Source organism: Apodemus sylvaticus, chromosome 8 (genome assembly GCF_947179515.1).
Source record: "Apodemus sylvaticus chromosome 8, mApoSyl1.1, whole genome shotgun sequence".
NCBI classification, from domain to species: Eukaryota; Metazoa; Chordata; class Mammalia; order Rodentia; family Muridae; genus Apodemus; species Apodemus sylvaticus.
Genome location: NC_067479.1, coordinates 26,808,733 through 26,832,008, shown reverse-complemented (window position 1 = coordinate 26,832,008; position 23,276 = coordinate 26,808,733). Strand labels below are relative to the sequence as shown.

Genomic DNA, 23,276 nt, shown 5'->3' with positions numbered 1-23,276 from the left:
TTTATCCAGTGTATATCACATACATGTACTCAAACCATGTGAGTGTCCATGGCTCACTGCTGATGTTTGTATGAATGATAAAGAAAGCAGATCCTAGCGTTGGGGCCAACTCTTCATGAGGAGTACTAGGAGGGGTGTAAGCAGCATGGCTGCAGAGGAGAGGAAACTGGATGCCAACTGTGACTGGTTTCAACTCTGTGTCCTGAGGCCGCTATACATACAGGCTCCCTAGACTTCACTGGACAAGTACATCATAAGGGACTGTAGACACTAGGTGAGCAAAACATTCCTATTAGGTTCTGGGTGTTTTGTTATATTACAACTCTATTAAGGAAGTAGAATTTTTTAGGTTAAGTGACAAAAATAAGCTTAGGTTTTTTTGTGTGTTTGTTGACCCCAACTTTCATCTGCATTAAAACATAAAGAGACTTGGATATAAGAAGCTCATACCTGGTTGTGTTATCTCCTGAGTACTACCATCTCCCATTGCCGTACTCTCCTGATCTGCAACCTTGCCAACAGTTTTGGTTCCTGCTGTCATCATAAGTGGATGACACATGTAACATTGTGGCCTCATATTCCTTGAGCCAGTCATGAATATTAACCATCATATCAGCAGCACTCCACGTAGCCATTCTTGGAGACACACTGACTTATGACCAACTGAAATTCTACCAGACCACCCAGACTGTGCCCCATGTCACGTGATTTCAGAAGCTGAGCAGGGTTAGTCCACGTTAGTACTTGGGTGGAAACGTGCCATTCTGGTCCCAGAGCACTTTCTCCTTTGTACTCCTAGTTCATCAACCTTTCTGTATTAACTTATTTTCTTGCACAACTGAAACTCTAGGACCCAATGTTTCAGCTGTTTTTTGGTCAGTATTTCAGACTTCATTCTCATCTATGGTTTCTGCCCATATATTCTTTACTTAAAGTATTTCATAAAGTATTTATTAGCTGCTGTCAAACTCAATTTTTCTGGTAGATACTACACCTACCTCATTGGCTTATGGTAAGAATAAATGATATAAATATATACACTCTGTTTAACCTACCCCACAACCCATGAGGAAAAAAGCGATGAAGAAAATATTCTGTGGGGGTAGTTAAGATTCCAACTGGCATTCTGTTAAGTAATTAAATATATAACCCAGCTCTGTCTAGAAATAGACTGTTTAACAGTACCTATATTGTTGTGTGCTGTGAGAATATTCTCCAAGACATCCCCAATCTCTAAGTCCTAAGCCAACTTGTGAATCTTTGAAAGATAGATGCTTATGCATTTAAAACAACTGAGATGTATGTTTGAATTTTAGAAATCTCCGAGAAGCAAGGGATAATGCTCTCGCTGAAAAGAACCGAGCAGTGACAGCAGAAAAGGACGCCCTAGAAAAGCATGACCAGCTTTTAGACAGGTAAGAAGGAAAGGGAAATGCTAGGATTCTCCAGTTATTATTCCTGTTGTGCTTTCCTTAATGCCAGCAATAGTAGAGCATGCCTATAATTCCAGCACTGAAGCTAGAGAGAGGATGGCTAGGAGTTGGCGGCCAGGCCAATTCCTGTCTCAAAAACAACAATGTAGAGTGTGTGTGTGTGTGTGTGTGTGTACATGTGTGTGTGTGTACACATGTGCATGTGTATGCATATATATGTGTGTGCTAGAACTATGGTTTTTCTTTCAGTTGCAATATAATTTAAAGGCATGTGTTTTCTTAATTAAGTCATTTTGGAAAGTACTTACACCTTTCGGTCCATCTTATGTACTACCATCAAGCGTCATCAGCCTTCTGATTTCCATTGCTGTCATCAGCCTTGTTCTTCTTGGACCGAACATCAGTAGAATCCTATATTCTTCACTCTTGGATCAGATTCCTAGACTCAGCGTGTGTGGTGTATCCATTCTGATATAAAGCACTCCTGATTATTTCTGTGTTAACATTTTCTCCTGTTGGTAAAAACTGGGGTTCTCTTCCAGCCTTGCTGTGAAGATATTTACTCAAGTTGTATGTGTAGGTTCATGGTTTTGTCTCTGGTAGACACCTAGGAGTGGAATTGCCAGTCATAAACGTAATATTTTCCTTTAAAATATTCTGTGAAACTTACTGCAAAGCAGTTGTGTTCTTGGCAGGTTTTAGAGGGAAGGAGGGGAGAGTGCATTGTCTTTGGTTCCGAGTGCCAGCGGATGCTCACTTCTGTTAGTCCGTGAACAGGAAGTAAGTGACACACAAGAAGTTAACGATCACTCCTTGGTTCGGAAACTCTAAATGTTAAATAGTTTGGTTACATGTAAAGAGTAGGATTTTTTTCTCCTTAAACTTTTTATTTTGAGATAATTGTAGGCAGAAGAGTTGATGAAATAGTATAGAAAGTTTATGTATGTCTTTCACATTGTGGTTAGCTTTTGAAATTAAGCTCAGTGTTTTACTTTATTGATAAGTAAAATCCTACAAATTAATTTGCAATTGTCTTTTTTTTTGTTTTTGTTTTTTGTTTTGTTTTGTTTTTTTGGTTTTGGTTTTTTGGATTTGGTTTTTTCGAGACAAGGTTTCTCTTTATAGCCCTGACTATCCTGGAACTCACTCTGTAGACCAGGCTGGCCTCAAACTCAGAAATCAGCCTGCCTCTGCCTCCCAGAGTACTGGGATTACAGGCATGCGCCACCACCGCCCGGTGCAATTGTCTTTTTAAAAGTTCAGGTCTCACTATGTTACCCAGACTGGCCTCAAAGTCTGAGACCTCGATGATCTTCCTGCCTCAGCCTTCCAAGTAGCTGAGACTAGAGGCACTTGCCTATATGCCTGGCTCCTTATTTGTAATTTAAATATCGTATGCAGCTAACTAAACTTTGGGATATAGTTTAGTGGAGGAGCATTTGAAAGGCCTGCATTAGAGCCACAGCCCTAGGAAAAGAAAAGCTTCAAAAAAACAAGCAAACAAAAAAACATACTAAAAATTTTAATATAAAGCAGGGAAGAATAATAGAAATTGAAGTACAATTGGAATCTAGTAGATTTTGTGATGTGTTGATTATTTGAGAAGTTGGGTGAGTTTGAATAGGACTGTCTATGCGAATGTGGCTCAGGTGCGGAACGTTCAAGGGCTAGACTTGTGTTAAGGGCTTAAAAGTGGCATAAGAACGTGGCAGTGGTGGGTTCAGTCTGGAGCCAGTAGTGTCAGCTAGAGAGCATGCTCTGTGAAGGTCTTTCTGTCACACCCCTGCTAGGATCTTAGCACTCAAGCTTAAAAGGAGAAAACCTTTAGAAGAGAATGACCCAAACTGGGAGAATTCAAAGATACCTTTTAGTGCTAAATTCAAACTGTCCTCAGATATTTGAATGATTGACATATGAAAGCTGCTTTTTATTCCTGACAGAACCTGAAGCACCTAATTGGAAACTATTGGGTGCATGCTATATTAATAAGAGTAAAGAAACACTTTCCAGTGTGGCCCTTCAGAATGCTCCATCAGTAAGATGTTTGATGCATTCAGGCAGAATGAATGCATGAGGACTAAGGCTTCTGGGATGTGAAGGCCGCTGCTTTAAAATCTTCAGTGCCAGGCAGTGGTGGCTCATGCCTTTAATCCCAGCACTTGGGAGGCAGAGGCAGGCCAATTTCTGAGTTCGAGGCCAGCTGGTCTACAGAGTGAGTTCCAGGATATCCAGGGCTATACAGAGAAACCCTGTCTTGAAAAACAAAACAAAACCAAAATCTTCAGTGCACTATAGCTTTTACTCAGTACTTAATGCCCACATCTGAAGTCTTCTTTCCCCTCCCCCTCCATCTGTACTTACCTGTGACAGTTGCTTCTGAGAACGACACATTGGTTAAATTTCAACATGAAGCAGTGATTAACTCACCCATTTTGACAGTATCATTTTAAGGATCAATACTTTTTTTTTCTTTTTTTTCTTTTTTTTCAAAGAAAAAAGTTCAGGATATGGATTGAAAAGGATGCTGTCATCTATGCCCATGTCACCATGAATGCTGGCATTTGAGTTGGGAATGAACCTATGTAGTTGAATTTTCATTTTGTGTGAGGCCTTGGGCTTCATCTATAACATGGAAATAGTACATTAATATATGTGTATATGTGTACTCAATTTACTGAAAGTTTTTAGTGTAAATTCCTATATGCCTGACCTAAGATACTTTGGCATACTTTATATTTTTTTATTTTGTGATCCTGGGGCATTGAACCCAGGACTTTGTGTTTAAGAAATGGGTACTTCACCAATAAGACATACCCCTAGCTATTTTTGGAATGTGTGTATTATTGTGTGTAGTAAAATACAAAAGTAAAACATTTTTTTTCATTCTTCAGAGATGACTTTTAATGTCTAAATATATAATTCAGGCTTTCTTTTTATCCAAATAAGAACAAACAAATGTGTTTTAATTTTTATATTGAATGTGACTTTCCATAATCTTGTTCAAGCAAAGCATCTGACGTGCATACACACAATTTTCCAGTCATGTATACTGAATATCATCATTTCCTCTTAGGTGAGATTTTATCTAATGCCTCATTTTATGATTAAACAAGCCATATCATTATACATTTAAAAAAAACATAAGAAAGCAATGTGCCATTTTCAAATATGAACATAAAAGGCTTTACCTTCCTATCAGGCCTTTTCTTAGGTATACAAAAACCTATGTATGCTCCAGCTTCATGGAGGTTGACAACGTCTCTAAAAATAAGGAACAGCTACCCCAAACTCAAGAACACAAGGCGTTAGCTTACATTCTGTTGCTTTAAATTTCTGTGAACTTCGAGGGTTCTTCCCACCAGAAAAAAAATCTGTAATTCAGTTAATATGAGTTAGTAGAAAAACTGAACGCCCTGTACAGTTTGGGGATTCTTCCTTTGAAGCCTGGATTTGAATATATAATGTAAGTGTACAGTTCCAAATTAACTTGCATTATAAGTATTCTCGGCTGTAGTTTATCTTATTTTAAAACTATTTTCTGTATGGACCTGATAGCATACCTTGTAATCCTAGCACTTGCGAGGCAGAGCAAGAGGATCAAGAGTTCAAGACTGTCCTCAGCTACATAACAAGTTTGATAAATGACACACCTGAGGGGGAATAAAATAGTAAAAATAAGACATGGGGTGAGGATTTGGGTTTTGAGCATATAGTTTAAAAACATTTTTCTGCCTAAAAGTATTTCAAAGAACTATTAGTTTGGAATGTTCTGAGCCCCACACCACGACTTCTCTGATACTAGTAGAATTCTTGGCACCATTTTTACTAGTGTAAGACAGAGTGTACAGGCAAGATGGTGATCAGAGTAACATCTATGCCTCACTGAACTAGTTTAAAGGTGTTAGTATAGGTAGGCATGTGTGCGACCCCAGCACGTGGAAGACAGGCAGGACTGTGAATTTTTACCAACCTGGGACCATATGAAAACCTGTTTCAAAAAACAAGCAAATCAGACTCACAGCTGGGATAGAAACAACTCCCATGTTTCCCAAGAGGAAGACATTAGGTGTGCGCGCTCGCCTCGTTTCCTGTTCCTCTGTGCTGTAGACTGGAGAAGCCGTCACCTGGCTGTCTTTTAATCTGTGCTGCATTTCAGCAAGGAAATGTCCATGGGGCTTACAGATGAACTTAGTGGAATCAAGCCTGTGGAGATATGAAGTAAATGTGGGACTATATCCAAACTTTGTTTTGTATAAAATGAATCATTTTATTTTGTTATTTGTAATTTTCATTCACATGATTTGTTTTAAATGCAGAAATTGCTAATCTGTGTTTCTTCCTTAAAGATACAAGATACACTAGCACTTAGTTAAATATGCATTAACACTTTATTAAATGAGATCATTAGCACAAACTTGTCTTTTATTCTCATGTATGTGATTGTCCTCTTGGAGGCCCACTGCCTCAATCTGCTAACCTAGGCCTAGTCCTGGAAACTTCTAGCCTCCATACAATCTTAACTATGCCTAGAATGTTTTCAACCTCTCAAATTTGTTGCTGAATAAACTCACCCTGTCTAGATCTTTCTGAACTCAGGCTGACTGGTTCAGTCCAGCTGGTATGGCTAATAATTCCTTTCCCAGCTGACTGATTCAATCTGCCTTCTCTGTTGGCCTCTTGAGTTTTGCTCTGCTTGGCCCCAAACTCTGTCTAGTAATCTGCTCTAATCTTCTAACTCCTTCTCATTCTCTGGCTTGTTCTGTCTTCACCTGTGTCTAGTTTGTTCTCTCTCCGCAACCTGTCTCTGTACATCTGTCCCAGTAAAACTGCCCCTTAAGTAGCTTCCTTTCTGTCTACACTGCCCCTTAAGTAGCTTCCCTTTCCTCTCTCTTCTCCTGAGAGTTGGATACATCCTACTCTGTCAGATCTTTCTCTGATTTGTCACTTTGTCTGCCACAAAATTATACATCACTTTCAAACATGACTGCTTCCTTCTACAAACTAACTTCACCTTTATTCTTTGAGATTAAAGGTGTGTACTCTGGGTGTGTCTGTATTCCGGTCAGGGGGATTAAAGATATGTACTAAGGATTGAGCCACACTACAACAAGAAATTGGTTTTCCAGTAAACACAATCTCAGGCTTCACCTTGTGGCCAAATAGCTGCAACACATTAGTGTCCGAATTTCTTCTTTACTCTTTGATAATGTTTTTCATTGCTGAGTCAATTGATAACATTTAATTTTGTTACTTGATTCTCTTATTCTTTGCAGTCCTTTTCTTTTTCTCTCTTAGGTCTGCCATGGTCATACTGAAAGAGTGTTCATATTTAGGAGGCCACCCCATATTTTTTTCCTAAAATTTCCTCTAGTCTCTTAAACTGCTAATCTATTTGACATATATTAATTTAGATAAAGTTAGGTCTCAGTCTGGATTCATTACTTTCTAAGTTAGCACACGTGATTCAATTTCTTCCCAGTAAAGGCTTTAGACTCAATGGTAATATTAGTCAACATGAAAGCATTAGGAAATGTCATGACCTGGTGAAGAATATCTGTTCCTTTTCAGCATGAGCATAAGGCTGTGGACGGGGCTGATAAGAACTCCATATTCAGAGTACAGTCTGTGAAACCTGCTCTAGTTCCCTCCCCCATTGGTTTTCTGTCTTCAATTATAAGGCATAAGTCTAAACTTAAATACCTCATTCAGCCAGAGACGGTGACCCTGAGTGCTCTAACCCTCATGGTGCTTCTTGCCTGTACCTGAGGTCATAAACAGCACTGCTTCTAAGTTTACCTCCCATATCCACAGCTAAAAAGAAACTCTTAATTTTCTTTTTGTTGTTGTTGTTGTTGTTTTGTTTGTTTTGACTCTCAAGTAAAAAAATATACATGCTCACAATGGTTTGATACGTTTTGTTTAGTCTTTTTTTCTAAAGGACACTGTCACGATCTGTGTAGCATTGTATCAGAAATAGTAATGGCTATCATTGTCACTAACCTAAAATTCTGTGGGACAGCACATACTTATGAACAAATAGAATTTACAGTTACCTGAGCTTTTGTTACATAAGCTGCTGGAGAAAACATTTGTATGCCATTTCACATTAGCCAAATGACTGTCGCTCTCAGAGGATGCATTTCTGCATGCATGCATTTATATAATCATTAGTAGTAGCATAAAAAAATCACACCCTAAAATTAACCAGACCTGGTCTATACATCAAAATGACCTTTGCATACACTTCTTAAAACCTCCAGTCGAGTATATAACTGTAAGAGAAGACGTGCTTGCTCTTGTTTCTAATCCTGGGATGGGCTATGTGTATATTACAATAACATTCATCCTTTTATGAGTACATTTGGTTATAATAAGAACTCATTGCCAGATTAAGGATGTCTATTGATAATATCAGGGTGTTGAGAATTCCCAACAATGAATGATAATTTCTGTCAAATTCTTTTTATTAATAAAAAGAATTTTTATTATAAATAAATGTATTTATTAAAATACATTTACATAATTATGCCCTTTCTTTCCTTCAACCACTCCTATATCCCCCCACTCCCTGCTTTCTCTCAAATTCATATCTCTATTTTCATTACTATTGTTATATATGTAAATGCATAAATACATAAAGACAATGTGCTCAGTCTGTCTAGCTTTCCTTGTATATACATTATTTAAAGGCTGACCCTTTGTGTTGATAACCAGTTAGGGGATTGACTCCTGGCAATAGCGCTTTCTCCACTCTCAGCATTCCACCATTTCCTGCAGTCCTTTGTTTAGGGTTAGGGCACCTTGACATTTCCAAGTCTGTTGTCATCCTTGTTCAAGTCTTTAAAATCAGGCCTGTGGGCTAGGGATATAGTTCCCCTGGAAAAGCACCTTGTGCCTACACACCTACACACAGGAAGCTCCAAGTTTAACCAACCATAGCCCAGGCATGGTTGAGCATGCCTGTAATCCCAGCTCTGAGCAAAGTGCAGACAAGAAGAGACATTGAAGGTCATCCTTGGCTATCGGGTACAAGAACAGCCTGAGACCTATTTCAAAAAAATAAATAAATAAATAAAAAGCATGGATGAACGAGGCCTGTGCCTACCATTTTGTTTTGGCCTATAGTTTTTAGTGTTGTATTTCCGGTCATCTCAGCTCTTCCCGGAAGTTATAGAAGTTGTACAGACTTTGCTGCATTAGCATTTTCTTCTCCAAGTCTTCTGTTCCATCCCCAAAGCCTGCCTGTAAACACGCACATCAAGTGCTCATGCATTTATTACTGAGTCATTTCAGAATAGGCTGCGTTGACTGTTTATCTCTTCAGGGTGTATTTCTTAAGAAAAGAAATGTTCTTACAGAACTCCAAAAACATAATACAAGAACATTTGATAGCAATGTGCTTACAGCAATGCTTTTTATGTCTTTATCCATTATCCCAATAATGCTCTTTCATAGTACCGCTCACAGTACCACTAAAAAAAATGTTTAATCACACAGAGCAGAAGATGGTGTCTAGAATTGTTCTTTTCTTCCTCCATTAAGGTTCTAGGCGTGATGCTTGATGTCCTTCCCTGCTGAGTCGCTCACTGACCTCACATTGCTGTACAGTATAGGCTGCAACCCACAAACTTGTAATTCTTTCCTCCCTCCTCAGCCTTCCTTAATCTCCAATTCTACTTGATCTTAATTCTTTACCTTCCCCATTTTGCTTCCGTGGCATTTGGTTTATTTTCATTTAATGTTATAGGTATTTCACTTAATATATAGTTATCACTTAATGTTATAGGTATTTTATTTAAAAGGTAGGTATTGTTTAATGTTAAAGTTATTCTAAAGACAAAAGAATTACAGATATTCTATTGGGCTCTTCTACTCCCCTTTAACGCTGTAAGGTACAAGCATCAATGGTTAAAATTCAGTGGTACCTTGTGTCTCATAACTGACTTAGCTGACAGCAAGCGTTCTTATCTGGATGCTTACCTGGAACTTTGCGTAGGCACTTGAAGAACATAACTGGTGATTCACACCTGCTGTTCCCATGCTCACCTTCCACATCATTGATTAGGACAACCAATCTTTATTGATACCTAATACTATGACCTAGGTGCTATGTGACGGTATTGTATACTTATGGGTACATTAGCAAGATCACCATTGCTAAGAGCTGGCTTAAGGACATAAAAACAGTTATCTAATTGCTTGACTATAATTGTTGAGTTTGGTAATTACTCTGAGTTAAATTGTATAATAACAAATTATGGTGGAGGCAAGGGGGTACCATGATTGGATAGCAAAAGGCCCTCTCTAATATTGAACATAACAGCCATGCCACATAAATTCTAATTTTTAAATATATCTAATTGTGCCGGGCGGTGATGGTGCACGCCTTTAATCCCAGCACTTGGGAGGCAGAGGCAGGAGGATTTCTGAGTTCGAGGCTAGCCTGGTCTGCAGAGTAAGTACCACATTAGTTCAGCCTCCATTTTCCTTTTCCAAATGAATTATCTCTTTAAACTATGTCTCTGCTTTAGCTCGGGCCTCTGGTCTCATCACTCTACACAGATAACTAAGAATTCTAACCGTGCTCTTCAACAAACGACATCCACACTGCTTAGCTTTTGCAGCCATCCAAGGACTCTGATGCTTTCAGTCTCTTGCTTCTTTTGACTCTCCACATCTTCCATAGTAGCATATGCTCTGCCTTCACAGTGCCTGCTATTCTGCTGGCTACGTGTTTCCAAGGAAAAACCTTTTTCCCTTATGCATTTCCCTTAAATGTCTTGCCATTTATCTACTAGGTAAATAGATGTCCTTTCTTTTATTAAGAATGAACCCAATGATAATCTATCATATCTTGAATTAAATTTAAGAGTCCTAGAGGTGTTTGTTTTATTTTTTTTGAGGCAGGGTTTCTCTGTGTAGCCCTAACTGTCCCAAATATCTCACTCTGTAGCCCAGGCTGACCTCGAACTTAGAGATCTGCCTGCCTCTGCCTCCCAAGTGCTAGGATTAAAGGCGTGCACAACCACTGCTTAGCTCCTGGGGTTTTTATGTTTAGGGTTTTCTGTGTTTCAGAGACATTCTTTTGCCTGTCATCCATCGATCTGAGTGAGTGAAGAGCTAGTTCTGTAGGAAGGGTGAGAATCCATTCCTTTCAGTGTTCTCCAGACGCTCCTCTGCCATTTCCTCACGTGCGCAGCTGGGAACGCTGTACCTTACAAGTTCTGAGAAGATTTTGACTATCTTCCTCAAACATTTGTATCAGAAGTGCCAGTCCTAGTCTCCAAAATGTTGAAAAATTAATTCTGACGACCATTTTAAAACATTTTACTGTTTTTAATCATGTGTCATTGCCCATGGAGGCTAGAGATGTCAGGTCAAACTCAGGTCCTCGGTAAGAGCAATGCATGCTCCCAGCACTGAGCCATCTGCCCTACCCCCACCATTCATCAAGCCGTAACAAATTATTTTTTACCTCTTTTTGAAATATTAGATAGGGTGTTCTGGGAATATGTTGCAATCCCTTTGTGTCAAGATTTAAAGCCAGGTGTGGCACCCTGTAATCCTAACAGTCAGGACACTGAGGTGGAGATCGGGCCTGGCATTCCAGGCCAGCTTGAACTGCATAATTCAAAGCCAACCTAATGAAATCCTGCCTGCAAAATAATGAGCAAATGAGGAGGAAGTAAATACCTCTGTTTGACACCTGAGCAATAACGTTTTGGATTAGAGCAGCAAATGTAAATTCCCAGAGAAGCTTGGTCAGTGAATGGATACATTTGGAATGACACTAGTGGTCAGTGTATTCAGACTTCTTGTTTGATTTTCAGCCAGTCTGTAGTTTAAGTCAGTGTACTACATCTTGTTTTCACTGTGCACAGTGCATAGTAAGGATAGTTCTTTTTGCCACTTCTATACATTAACAAACTTGCTTTCAGTAAACTAAGTACCATAAAGCTTTCTGTAGCCAGTTTTGAGATTCACTCTTAACCACTATGGGAATAACTGTGTGTGTGGTATATTCATGTATGAGCGCATGTGCGTGCAGTTTGCCATATGTGTGTGCTCATGCGGAAACCAAAGTAGTCTTCCATTATCCTTATCACCTAAGTTGGTGAGACAGGCCTCTCACTGCATCTGAAGTTTCCCATCTCAGCTAGACTGGCGGGTCAGCAAACTCCCAGGATGCACCTGTCTCCCCAGCCACCTAGTGCGAGAGTTCTAGGTGAACCATGACACCTGGCTTCTGTGTGCTGCTGGGGATCAAACCGAGGCTCTTCTGCTTGCACAGGAGCCTTGTCATCCACTAAGCTGTCAACTTTCCCAGCCTCCGAGAACCTCCTAGGACTCCTGGAAATTTGATAAGACATTTCTTAGCATTTTTTCATATCCATGCTATATGGCCTGAACAACAAAATGACAGACTTGCTACATCAGAAACTAAGGAAACCTTCGGGATGACATCATAGGTTTCAAAGATTTTCATCAGACCCATTGTCTCCAGTGTCAGGATGAAAAGGGGGAAATCTACAGTTTGTCCCAGGCTGACCTGACACCAGATCCACTTCTCCTTTCCCTCCAAAATGCTGGGACAACAGATGTGTGCCACCCTACCTACCCTATGGAAGAAACTCTGTGTACACAAGTGGTTGTACACAAAGGTTGCTGTCACATGTCCTCGTCACTTGCTTCTCTGCCTTATTTTTGAGGCAAGGTTGGTCTATCACTACAGCTCACTGATTGGGTAGACGATCCGGCTAGTGAGTTCCAGGGGCCCTTCTCTTTCTGTCCCTGGCACTGACATTGTAGTGTACCACTCTACCCAATTTGATGTGGAATTGGGAATACAGCCTAGGGAGAGCTTGAACACCTTCTGTGCCTTCTGCCTCCATCTCCTGAATGCTAGAATGCTAAGAGTATTCCATCATGGTTAGCTCAGAAGAAAAGGGATCTTAAGGGGAATTTTACATTTGTGTGTGTGTGTGTGTGTGTGTGTGTGTGACATGTGTGCATACACAAATATATACACTGGAACAGTATACATGTGGAAATCAGAGGATAACTGCAGGAATTTGGTTTTCCTTCCACCATATAGGCTCCAAACATCAAACCTAGGTAATCAGATGTGGTGGTAATTCCCTTTATCCACATGCCACCTCACCAGCCCGAGAAGAAGTTCTTAAAGTAGTCCTGTGAATAAGGCCAAAGAAATAGCTCAGTGGATCCAAGAACTTGCTGGTCTTCCAGGGTACCTGTGTTTAGTTCCCAGTAACCATATTAAACAGCTTACTATTGCCTATACCTCCAAATAGCCTCTCATGGCATGCATGTGCACGCACGCGCACACATACACACACACACACACACACACACACACACACATGCGCACGCACGATATATACTTATGCAGACATATACACATATCAATAAAAAAATTTAAATCATTGGGGGGGTGGATCCACCAATGCCTTCTAAATTAAGAGTTCAGTGTGAATTGCTACAGTTGCAGAAATGCTCTCTTTGTGCCTGTCTTATTCCCTCTTGCTATTTGGGGATAAGTGTGTACCTGGCTGAAATCATCTCCATTCAGAGATTAGCGAATGCTGATAGACATATCAGAGAAAGACAAGTCTAAAACGCAAGTTACTTTGTTTATTGGTATTTGGGAATTGGATATAAAGATTCAAATAGTAATCTTTTTAATGAAAAGAATTAACATGGTTAACATAAAAGCTTTAAAAGATGAGAAGAAAATTTTGAAAATTTAGGAACAAAAAAAAGGTTATAAATATAGTCTCAAATAAAATTTTTTAAGAAAGCACAAGATTCATGAAACCAATAATGGGGCAATAGAACAAGATTGGGGGGCAAAACCCTGATGATGTTAAGATTCATAATGTAGAAGGATAATAGTGTAGTTGTAAAAGGATTGAAAGAGAAACGGTGGGGGTGGGGAGGGCAGGAAACCAAATCAGTAACGGAAAGATGTTATAAACACAAAATAGCAAATAAGAGGAGCAAGTGAGCCAGTCCAGCAGGGAAGTAGTAGATTGCTGATTACACAGGCTACACCCGCGCTTAGAAAGCCAGGGTTCAAAAGGGAAACAAACACAATAAAGTGAAAGAGGGAAATCCATTACCTGGCTCAGAGTGAGAAGTCCGGACTCGGGGCAGTGAGGAGGAGACAGGAAACAGCCGTTTTGTGTCTCAGCGTGAATGTTAGGGAGCAGCACTGAAGTACCCGGCTGTGTGTGTACGCCCTTTACTAAGAAAACAAATGTCCTCCATGGTACTCTTTATTTCTAGCAGTGTTTATTGACCATCCAGTTTGAGCCAAGCACTGTTTCTAGGCACTGGGACTTTGGGTTCAAGAAAATGAAAGGGTCTTTGTCTTCCTTCATAACAACGTTCCTATGGTGCAAATCAGAAAATATACAAATAAACAGTATGTAAACACCAATATTTAAAACAGACTGTAATTCAGAAAAGCTTGTACTCTGAGTAATGGGAAGGGACCAGGCAGTGAGGACTTAGGATGCCAATTACCCTGAAAACCCTGCTTGAAATTGTAACTCACCAATCAGAGGAAGTATTGTAGAACTCATAAATCAAAATGTCAAGCATGAAAGTACAGGCAGTGAACTTTTAGCATAAAATTAAACCCTAACTACCATTATTATTTATAAAAGTTAACATTATTTGATAAGGATAATGTATAATATCAACATAATAATTTAATGTAAGTAGAGACACATATAAATTATAGCTAAACTTAGGGACTCGATAGCAAAAGCAAATAATGTTTACAGTCATATCTATAATATTATATACCAAATAGTTACAATAATAGTTATGTTTTTAATATACAATAGTCTGCTGGTTAGTCTAATCAGCTTGATACAGTCTCCAATCATCCAAGAGACTCTCAATGAAGAACTGTCTAGATCAGGTTTCCTATGAGCATGTCTGTAGGAGATTAGCATAGCTGTACCAATTGGGTTGAGAAAACATCCCCTCTGTTGGTAGCAAAATTCCCTAACAGAGGGATCCTGAACTGTCTGAAGAGTGGAGAAATTGAGCTGAGGGGGAGCACGCATGTTAATTTATTGATGTCTTTTCTATAACCTGCTCTGTTTCCAACCTAGCCTGCTTCAACCTTTGCTCTCCCCCCCCCTTTTGGTAGTCTGATGGTATCCTTTTCCTGGGAGGTCACTTTATGGATGTCAGACTTAGTGAGGACACCTCATCTTTGTAGCCCACAACAGCCTAGAACTCTTATACCCAAGGGATCCTACTGCCTTGTGCCGCCCAACCTGGGTGCTCTTGACTATGGGAGTACTGTGACTAGCTGCTTCAAGTCATGCCACCTTGACTGCCTTGCAGTGACAGACCTACATATTTAGCATATAACCAAAAGACAATGGGGGAAAAGAAAGACCAGATCTTATAATAAATGTCAGCTAATAAACCATCCAGCAAAGACATTTTGTTTTATTTCAGAAAGACTGAACATAACTTTTCTAACAATTACAAATGTGATGCACTTACTAGGTACCTGTGGGAAAGAAATTCAGCCTGAGTAAGAAACTACTCTCTCATGTTCATAGCTGGCATGAGATCATTAAGAATGACTTAGTTAGCTGGGCAGTGGTGGCACACGCCTGTAATCCCAGCACTCTGGGAGGCAGAGGCAGGCGGATCTCTGAGTGCGAAGCCAGCCTGGTCTACAGAGTGAGTTCCAGGATAGCCAGGGCTATACAGAGAAACCCTGTCTCGAAAAAACCAAATCAAAAAAAAAAAAAAAAAAAACCTTCAGTTTAAGAGGCAAAAATAATGCAGGTTATAAAGCTGTTCTAAAATTGCTTAATGATATTTGTTTTAAAGAAATTATTTGGAGAATTAGAATTTCTAGTAACAATGTTTATGCAGTAAAATACACTCAAGTATGTGAGACCTAAAAAACATTCTGTGGTAGAGCATTTGCCTATGGAAGAAACTATAGGCTAGAGCCCCAGCAGGAAAGAAAAGGCAGGCAGGAAAGCAGGTCCTTACCTGCCTGCTGTCCACGAAAGAAAGAGCTCCTCAGCCTAGCTTGAGCTTCATAGATGTGCCAGGAGAGCTTGGTTGTTTCCAGAGAAGATGGTCACACTTGAAAAACAAGACTTGAAGCTGGACGTGGTGCACACATCTGTCACTCAGAAGGCAAGCCTAATGCTTAGAGAAAGGAAAATATTTAGATTATGGAGGTACTGAACTATATAATTTCACAAACTTTTACAATTCCTGCTCAATCCAAAATTGATAAATCAAGGGATAATAACTCAGAAAACTGAAACAGTCTGGGCTGGTGCTGTTAATCAGTACTTTTTTTATTGAATCCACCTTAACAACACATGTAACTTAGGGTTGTAGGTATAGATTTAGGTGTGCCTTACCAGGTAGTTTAAGAATGTGTTGGTAGTGCACTCAGATTTCAAGTTCCTTCCTGTCATAGTTCTCTTTTTAAGGGGGAGTCGTGTTTTGGCCTCAGTCCAGCCAAACTCCTTACTAGGAGCATGTGGATCACGGTGGAGGATGTGTGTTAGACGAGATGAATGCACTATGAAGAAGGAAGCCGACCAAGGCTCTTCTGAGGACGTCTTAGTAACATCGTGTTTGAAGACTACAGACGATGCACAGTTTAATATACATGTTTTTAGGATGTTCCTAAGAAATCCAGAGTCGTGGCCATTCATTGTGAATGTGAACTAAAGCAGAGAAGACAGACTTCACTCATATAGCTCGCCTTATAAATGCTACTGCTCCATTGCTTTGGGGAAATTTTCAAAGACTTACATTTGATAAATATACCCACTCCGAAAAAATTATATAAAAATTTGAAATGCCAGCTAACTAAATCAACTCATAAAACCTAAAGTTAAAAAGTAAGATACTTTCCACGATTATTTTAAAACATGCTATTTACTGGAAGGAAAGTCCAGAGAATTACCAGAGATGAAGTGTGAGTGTATTTCTCCCACTTGTAAATGAGCTCTTATTTCCTACAGTGTATATTCTGGTCTACAATGACTCATTTTCAACATGTTTCAATTTAACTCCTAATACATTTTTAAACTTGGCAGGCATATTTAGATGAACATTATTTCCAATTTTAGACACAGCTTCTAAATTATACTTAAGTTTTGCAGTCATCATGAAGAGTTCTTTCAGTAAAAAGGAAGTAGGATTGATTGGAACTGTGTGTTTTGAAGAAGGAAAAAATACCATCTTTAAATTTCATTATATACAAATGCTAAGCGATATCTGAAAAAGTTGTAGCTGTGACTTGTGTAGTAGTGTTTAGTGAAAGAAGGAATCTAAAAGAAGCTATAACTTACCTTGGGTAGACATGTTGAATTCTTCACCATGCCTAACACCGTGGAAATGTTATACATTGATACTTTTTTGTGATGCTGACTTTAGAAGTAATATTTTAGTTTTTATTCAGACTCTACTTTGGTTACAAAGCACAGAACCTAACCTTGCTGGGCAAAGAGCTACAGGAGTGCACAAGCTACGACTGAGTCCACTACTCAGAGGCAAAGGCAGGCAGATCTCTGAGCCTGAGGCTAGGCTGGTCTACTCAGTGAGACCCTGTCACACAAACACGCACTTGTATGTGCAGACACACACATTCTCTCTCTCTCTCTCTCTCTCTCTCTCTCTCTCTCTCTCTCTCTCTCTCTCTCTCTCTCTCTCTCTCTCCCCTCCCTCCCCCCCTCTCTTTCACACACACACACACACACATATACTCACATACAAAGTAAATGAGTATGTAGAGGATTTTTGGTTTTTACTCAGGATGTATTTTATATTTACCATTTATTAGTGCAATATAAATCTTCGAACATACTTAATTTGGCTAACCTATTAATTTTTAATAATATGCTTTTTGACGTGGTGACCTTTACACTCTGTCTTGCTATTTTTTGGGGGAGGGGGGTTGGATTTGTTTTTTCCGAGACAAAGTTTCTCTGTATGGCCCTGGCTGTCCTGGAACTCACTCTGTAGACCAGGCTGGCCTCGAACTCAGAAATCCGCCTGCCTCTGCCTCCCAGAGTGCTGGGATTGCAGGCGTGTGCTACCACCACCGGCCTGTCTTGCTATTTTTAATACTTTAAAGTTCATAAAACTTTGGAGTTGAAGCCGGGCAGTGGTGGCACACGCCTATAATCCGAGCACTTTGGGAGGCAGAGGCAGGCGGATTTCTGAGTTCGAGGCCACTCTGGTCTACAGAGTGAGCTCCAGGACAGCCAGGGCTATATAGAGAAACCCTGTCTCGGAAAAACAACAACAACAACAACAAAAAAAACCAAAACAAAACAAATCCAAAACTTTGGAGTTGAAAAACATATCATTGAAAATAGATTAAAACTCATAAATACAGAGACTGAGCTAGCATGCAAGGGGCTACATGGGTCTGTACAGTCTTGTGCAGATATGTTATGGTTTCCAGTTTAGTATTTTCACAGGATTCCTGAGTGTGTGAATGAGTATATCTCAGTGCTTGTGTCTGTTTCTTGAGCCTTTTCTCAGGCTCTTTTACTAGTTATTTGTTTAATCCTCTTCCAATGTGTTAGTTTTAGTTTTATCTTATTATAATTTATTATCCCTTAGAGATCTGTTTTCTGATGACAGAAAGGGAACAGACCTGGATAGAAAAGGAGGTGGGAGAGATAGGGAAGGGAAACTACCATTAGGATATATTAGGTGATAAAAAAGATCTATTTTAAGTAAGTGAAAAAATATATTCCACTAGGTCTGAAACATGGAAGACATTAAAGAATCTCATCCCAAGTTACATGGTTCCTCGAGGCAGAGCTAGGATTAAGAAAGACATCTGATATTTGTTTTTGTTGTTGTTTGGTTTTATTTGTTTGAGGTGGTGTTTCATGTAGCACAGGCTGGCCTCAAACATGTAGCCAATGTATGAACTCCTGATTCCTCTGCTTTAAACCTCCCCAGTGTAGGATTACAGTTTTGTATCACTGCCTCTCGATTAAGGAAATGTTCTCTCTATTTCTAGCTCAATTGTGCTGCCTGCTGCAGAATTACATTAAGCTCATGAACCAGTACGTGAAGCATAAATACATATGCTATCACACAGCACCCGTGAATAAATGAGGATTCTCAAATACACTAAATACTCAGATACGTATGCTATCACACAGCACCCGTAAATAAATGGGGATTCTCAAATGTACTAAATACGCAGATACACTAAACACAACAAAGTTGGAAAGCAAGCTTTTTGCCAGCTTGCTTCTTCCAAAAGCTCTAGGGAAGCCCTCGTCTTAGTTTTTCCCACATCTGGAGACTCCAGATGTTCCTTGGATTCATTGGCTTGTGACGACATCTTCACTCCAGCCTCTGCCCTTGCCTTCCCGTGCTTCACGTAAGATCCATGTGATGGCACTTACTACCTACTCAAGGAATGCAGGGCAGCTCCTCATCTTCTCATAGTTAATCACACTGAAAAAAAGTCGCTTTTCCTGATGAGACAGTGTCCATGTACTCCAGGAGCTGGGGCCTGGCAGGTTCTGTAAGAAGCTGCCATTCATCTCATGCATGAACCTTTTAATCCACATGAATTATATTTAGATGGGTCTATTAATTGAAATAACATTTTATTTTTAAATTTAGCCAGAATTTTTATCATCTATTTTAGTAGTTATTAAAATTCTATATTTGTATAAATTATCTTCTCATCTTTAATGATGTACTATTTAACAAATTATTTATTAACTCTTGAAAAAAATGCCACCTTAGAGACTTGACTCCAGTTTGTGTGATTTATGACATGTATTTATTGTAAGTTAAAAGTCACCTTCCATCTTACTTTTTATGTCATTTTTGAGGGTATCTCATGCATCCTAGAATGACCCTGAAATTTCTGTGGAGCTGAGGATGAACTTAAGTTTCCAATCAATCCTCTTGCATCTGTCTCCACATGCTGTGATGCCAGGCATGTACCATCTGCTAAGACCGTTTTATGCCGTGCTTGAGACAGAACAAGGGCTTTGTGCACACTAGCTATTCGTGCTAGCAACATTCCTAGCCTAGTCTCCATAACTTTTAACACATTCATTACAAATCTCATGGCTGTTAACATCAAGAATTAATGAAACAGTTGAACCTTTTTAACAGACACAATACTAAAATAAATTTTGAGGCAAGCTATATTGACTTCATTGGTTTTACAGTGGTAAGGATAGAACCAGCATGCTAGGAAAATTGTCTTCTATTGAGCATCATCCCAGCCTTGGATATTTTGACACAGAATAATATTACTCTGAATTAGAGTGTGAAGAGACACCATGACCAAGGCAACTCTTTCAAAGAAAAACATAATTGGAAATGGCTCACAACTTCACATATTTAGTCCATTATCATGGTGAAAAGTTCAGCAGCCTGCCACAGACCTAGTGATGGACAAACCGGGTGTTCTACATCTTGACTTCAAGGCAGCCAGGAGATTGTCTTCTGCAGGCAGCCAGGAGGGGACTGAAATTCTACACTGGGCGAGCTTAAAGCATAGATATCTCAAAGTCCACCCCAACAGTGACATACTTACTCCAACAAGACCACACTTACTCCAACAAGACCATACCTCCTAATAGTGCCTGTGGGCCAAGCATTCAAACACATGAGTCTATGGGGGCCAAACCTACTCTATCTCAGGCTAGCCTTGAACTCTTTTGTAGCCCAGGTTAATCTGGAATTCAAAGTCCTCCTGCCCCCACTTCCGAATGTAATGTGCTGACATTACAAGTGTGTTTACCATTATGCTCAGGTCATTAGCACCACTTAGACTATTTAATTGCTGTTTTTGTTTTTGTTTTTTCGAGACAGGGTTTCTCTGTGTAGCCTTGGCTGTCCTGGAACTCACTTTGTAGACCATGCTGGCTTCGAACTCAGAAATCTACCTGCCTCTGCCTCCCAAAGTGCTGGGATTAAAGGCATATGCCACCACGCCCAGCTAATTGCTATTTCTATGAAACAATTATAGGGTAAAATTTGCCCTATTAGCTGTCTTATTGGATGAGACTTCCATTCTGTCTTAGAGTTTTATTGCTGTGTGAAACACCATGATATCCACAACTCTTATAAAGGAAAACATTTAATTAGGGCTGGCTTACACATTCAGAGGCTTAATGCATCTTTGTCATGGTGGGAAGCGTGGCAGCATGCAGGCAGAAGTGGTGCTAGAGATGGAGGTGAGAGTTCTATACCCAGACTGATGGGCAACAGGAAATGAACTTGCTTGAGCTGAGCAGAAAGCCTACCCCCTGGTAACAAACTTGCTCCAGCAAAGCCACACCTACTCCAAAAAGGCCTTGCCTCCTAATAGTGCCACGGTTCCACATGTCTATAAGAGAGGACAATGAAACTAGGTCCATCTGATAGAGTACATAACAATTCCAGGCCAGCTGGGGCTACATAGCAAGACACTGTTTCAAAGTTAATTAGTATGTTTCTGGAAATAAAGGAAGAAAATCAGTATATAATTTTGTACTTCATACAATTACTAGAATTAAATGAGATTTATTATGCAATTTGAAGATCTGAATAATTACTCTTTATCATTATCATCCAATTAGTTGATTTTAAAGTAAGATATGTAGGTGTTATCGTTACAACCATAAAAGTTGTGGTAGTTTGAATAAGAATAGTCCCCATAAGCTCATATATTTGAATGCTTGGTCATTAGTGATACTACCTGACTGGGAGGTGTGGTCTTATCAAAGTTGGTATGGCCTTGTGGAGAAAGTGTGTCACAGAGAGTGGCCTTTGGGTTTTCAAATGCTAAACCCAGACCCCTCCCTGTCTTTTCCTGCTGCCTGTGGATCTAGGTATAGAATGCTCAGCTCCTTCTCCAGCACCATGTCTGCCTGCATGCTGCCATGGTTCCCACCATGCCAGTCTCAAGAAATCAGGCAGACAGCCACAAAGGAAGATAGCCTAACCCAGCCTGTCTTCCACATGCACATTGACAGACAAAGCAAGTGCACCTCGGTATACATACAACACACACACACACACACACACACTTTTGTTTTTCACTTTTTTATGAGCACTTTTTAGTTTTGTTTGGTGGGGATAGAACTTAGAGTTTTCTCTATGCTGGACAAGCAAACCTCATCCCCAGCATTCTTTAACTGTGCACCTATCACAACACGGTGAGAACCGATCTTTGTGACTGCCTCTGCCCTGTTAGAAAGAAGTCTTTGTAGCTTTTCTCTGTGAATTGTCTCTGCTTCCTTTATTCATTAATGTGTGACAAACCTAAAGACTCCAGATGTTTACGTTGCTTGTTGTCTGTATGTTAAATGAGAGGCAACATTATAAAGTTTGCACCTTACTGAGCACATCAAAAGTAAAAAGCATCATAGCTCTCCTGTCATGTCTGAGGAGAAGGTAGAGACTGCTATCTGTGTTGTGCTCAGATTTCTCTTTGTTGGTGTTGTAGAGTTTGTTACGGTCTTGTGAGTGGGCTAGTGACTTAAGCCTAGATTTTGTACTGATTTTAACTCATAACAGAACTTAGATTCTATCATATTGCATTGTTTGTTCTTCTGTTTTTCATTTCTGTTTTTTAAGTATCTCTAGAATGTTGTCATGTCTCTTTCTACCACCATTATCATTATCCAAACTGTACATTTTTAGAAACGTTAATCTTTTTTTATAGCTCAGTCATACCTAAACTGCAATCATTTTTGGTTTCTCTTTCTTCTTTCCCTATAATTTGTTTTTATCTTACACTGACACCTAACCCTGAAAATAATCATCTTAACTGACTAGCTTTGTCATACTCTAGAAGGAAAAGAAAGACTGCCCTTTATCTGATCCACTTTTGTGTTGTAGCCTGCTATTGACCTAGTTAGCAATTTAATATTACAACACCTGAAATCCTTAGGTAATTGTCAGTAAAAATTCATTATGGATTTCCAGTATGCCTACTTACTAATATGCTGGATGCTAGGAGTGCAAATATGAACGAGACAAGACCTCCATACTCCAGAAACAAGCATTTTAATTGTACTGGACAGCAGTGCCACCAGCTTGTCCTAGCTCACTTAATTGCCCCTAACTTGAGCTTGAGTAGTATTATGTTTTGGTGGTGGTGGTGGTATTTTGTCCCTTGAGATTTTATTTGGTCTAAGGCAGAGCTATTAAAGTGGACTTCTTAGAAATTCTGCAGGCTAGGCTAAATAAAACAAAACTCAGGGGTCATTCTTTGTATTTGGAAAGAAATCTTGTGAATGATCCAGGTTACCAAACCCTAGGACTCTCATTTCCAAATCCCCAGAGAGGAATTAACCAGCTCTCCTGCACTTCTGCGCCACTTCTTGCCAAGTTAAGGTTTATAGGACATGCCTTTTCTCCAGAAATCAATGTGTCATGACTTCTTTAGTCCCTCTTAAGTTTACCATACCTTGTACTCGCATTTCCCTCCACCCTGCCACTGATAATGCTTCGCACTATTCTTCCTAAAAGCAGCCTCCAGACATGCTTCTGTTTTTTTCATTTTGATGGGGGCGTACTAAGGACTGAACCTAAGACACAGTGTTTATTTGGTCAGCAAGCAAGCACCAAGCTGTACTCCAACTCATTGGGTTTTCCTTTGCTAAGTCTGGGTCTTTAAGTTGTCCATACTGCCTTAGACCTGTAGTCCTCCTGCCTCCTGAGCAGCTGGGGTAGCTGGGATATAGGCATGTGCTGCCACATTCAACACGTGCTTCTTCAGTGGTGTATAGATGAGCCCATGTATGTCACTCTCCCTTTGTGTGAAGGTCCACGTCC

At 39.7% G+C, this 23,276-nt stretch overlaps 1 protein-coding gene across 3 annotated transcripts in view; it reads left to right on the top strand.

Moving 5' to 3' along the window:
* Pibf1 (progesterone immunomodulatory binding factor 1) overlaps positions 1-23,276 on the top strand; it is a 182,155-nt gene that overhangs the window by 68,748 nt on the left and 90,131 nt on the right. For 2 of the 3 annotated variants that reach the window (XM_052190803.1, XM_052190801.1), the window contains exon 10: positions 1,317-1,415. The exons of the other annotated variant lie outside the window; for it this stretch is intronic. In XM_052190803.1, the coding sequence (XP_052046763.1) occupies positions 1,317-1,415 (99 nt within the window). The remainder of the gene's footprint in view (positions 1-1,316; positions 1,416-23,276) is intronic. 3 annotated transcript variants of the gene reach the window in all.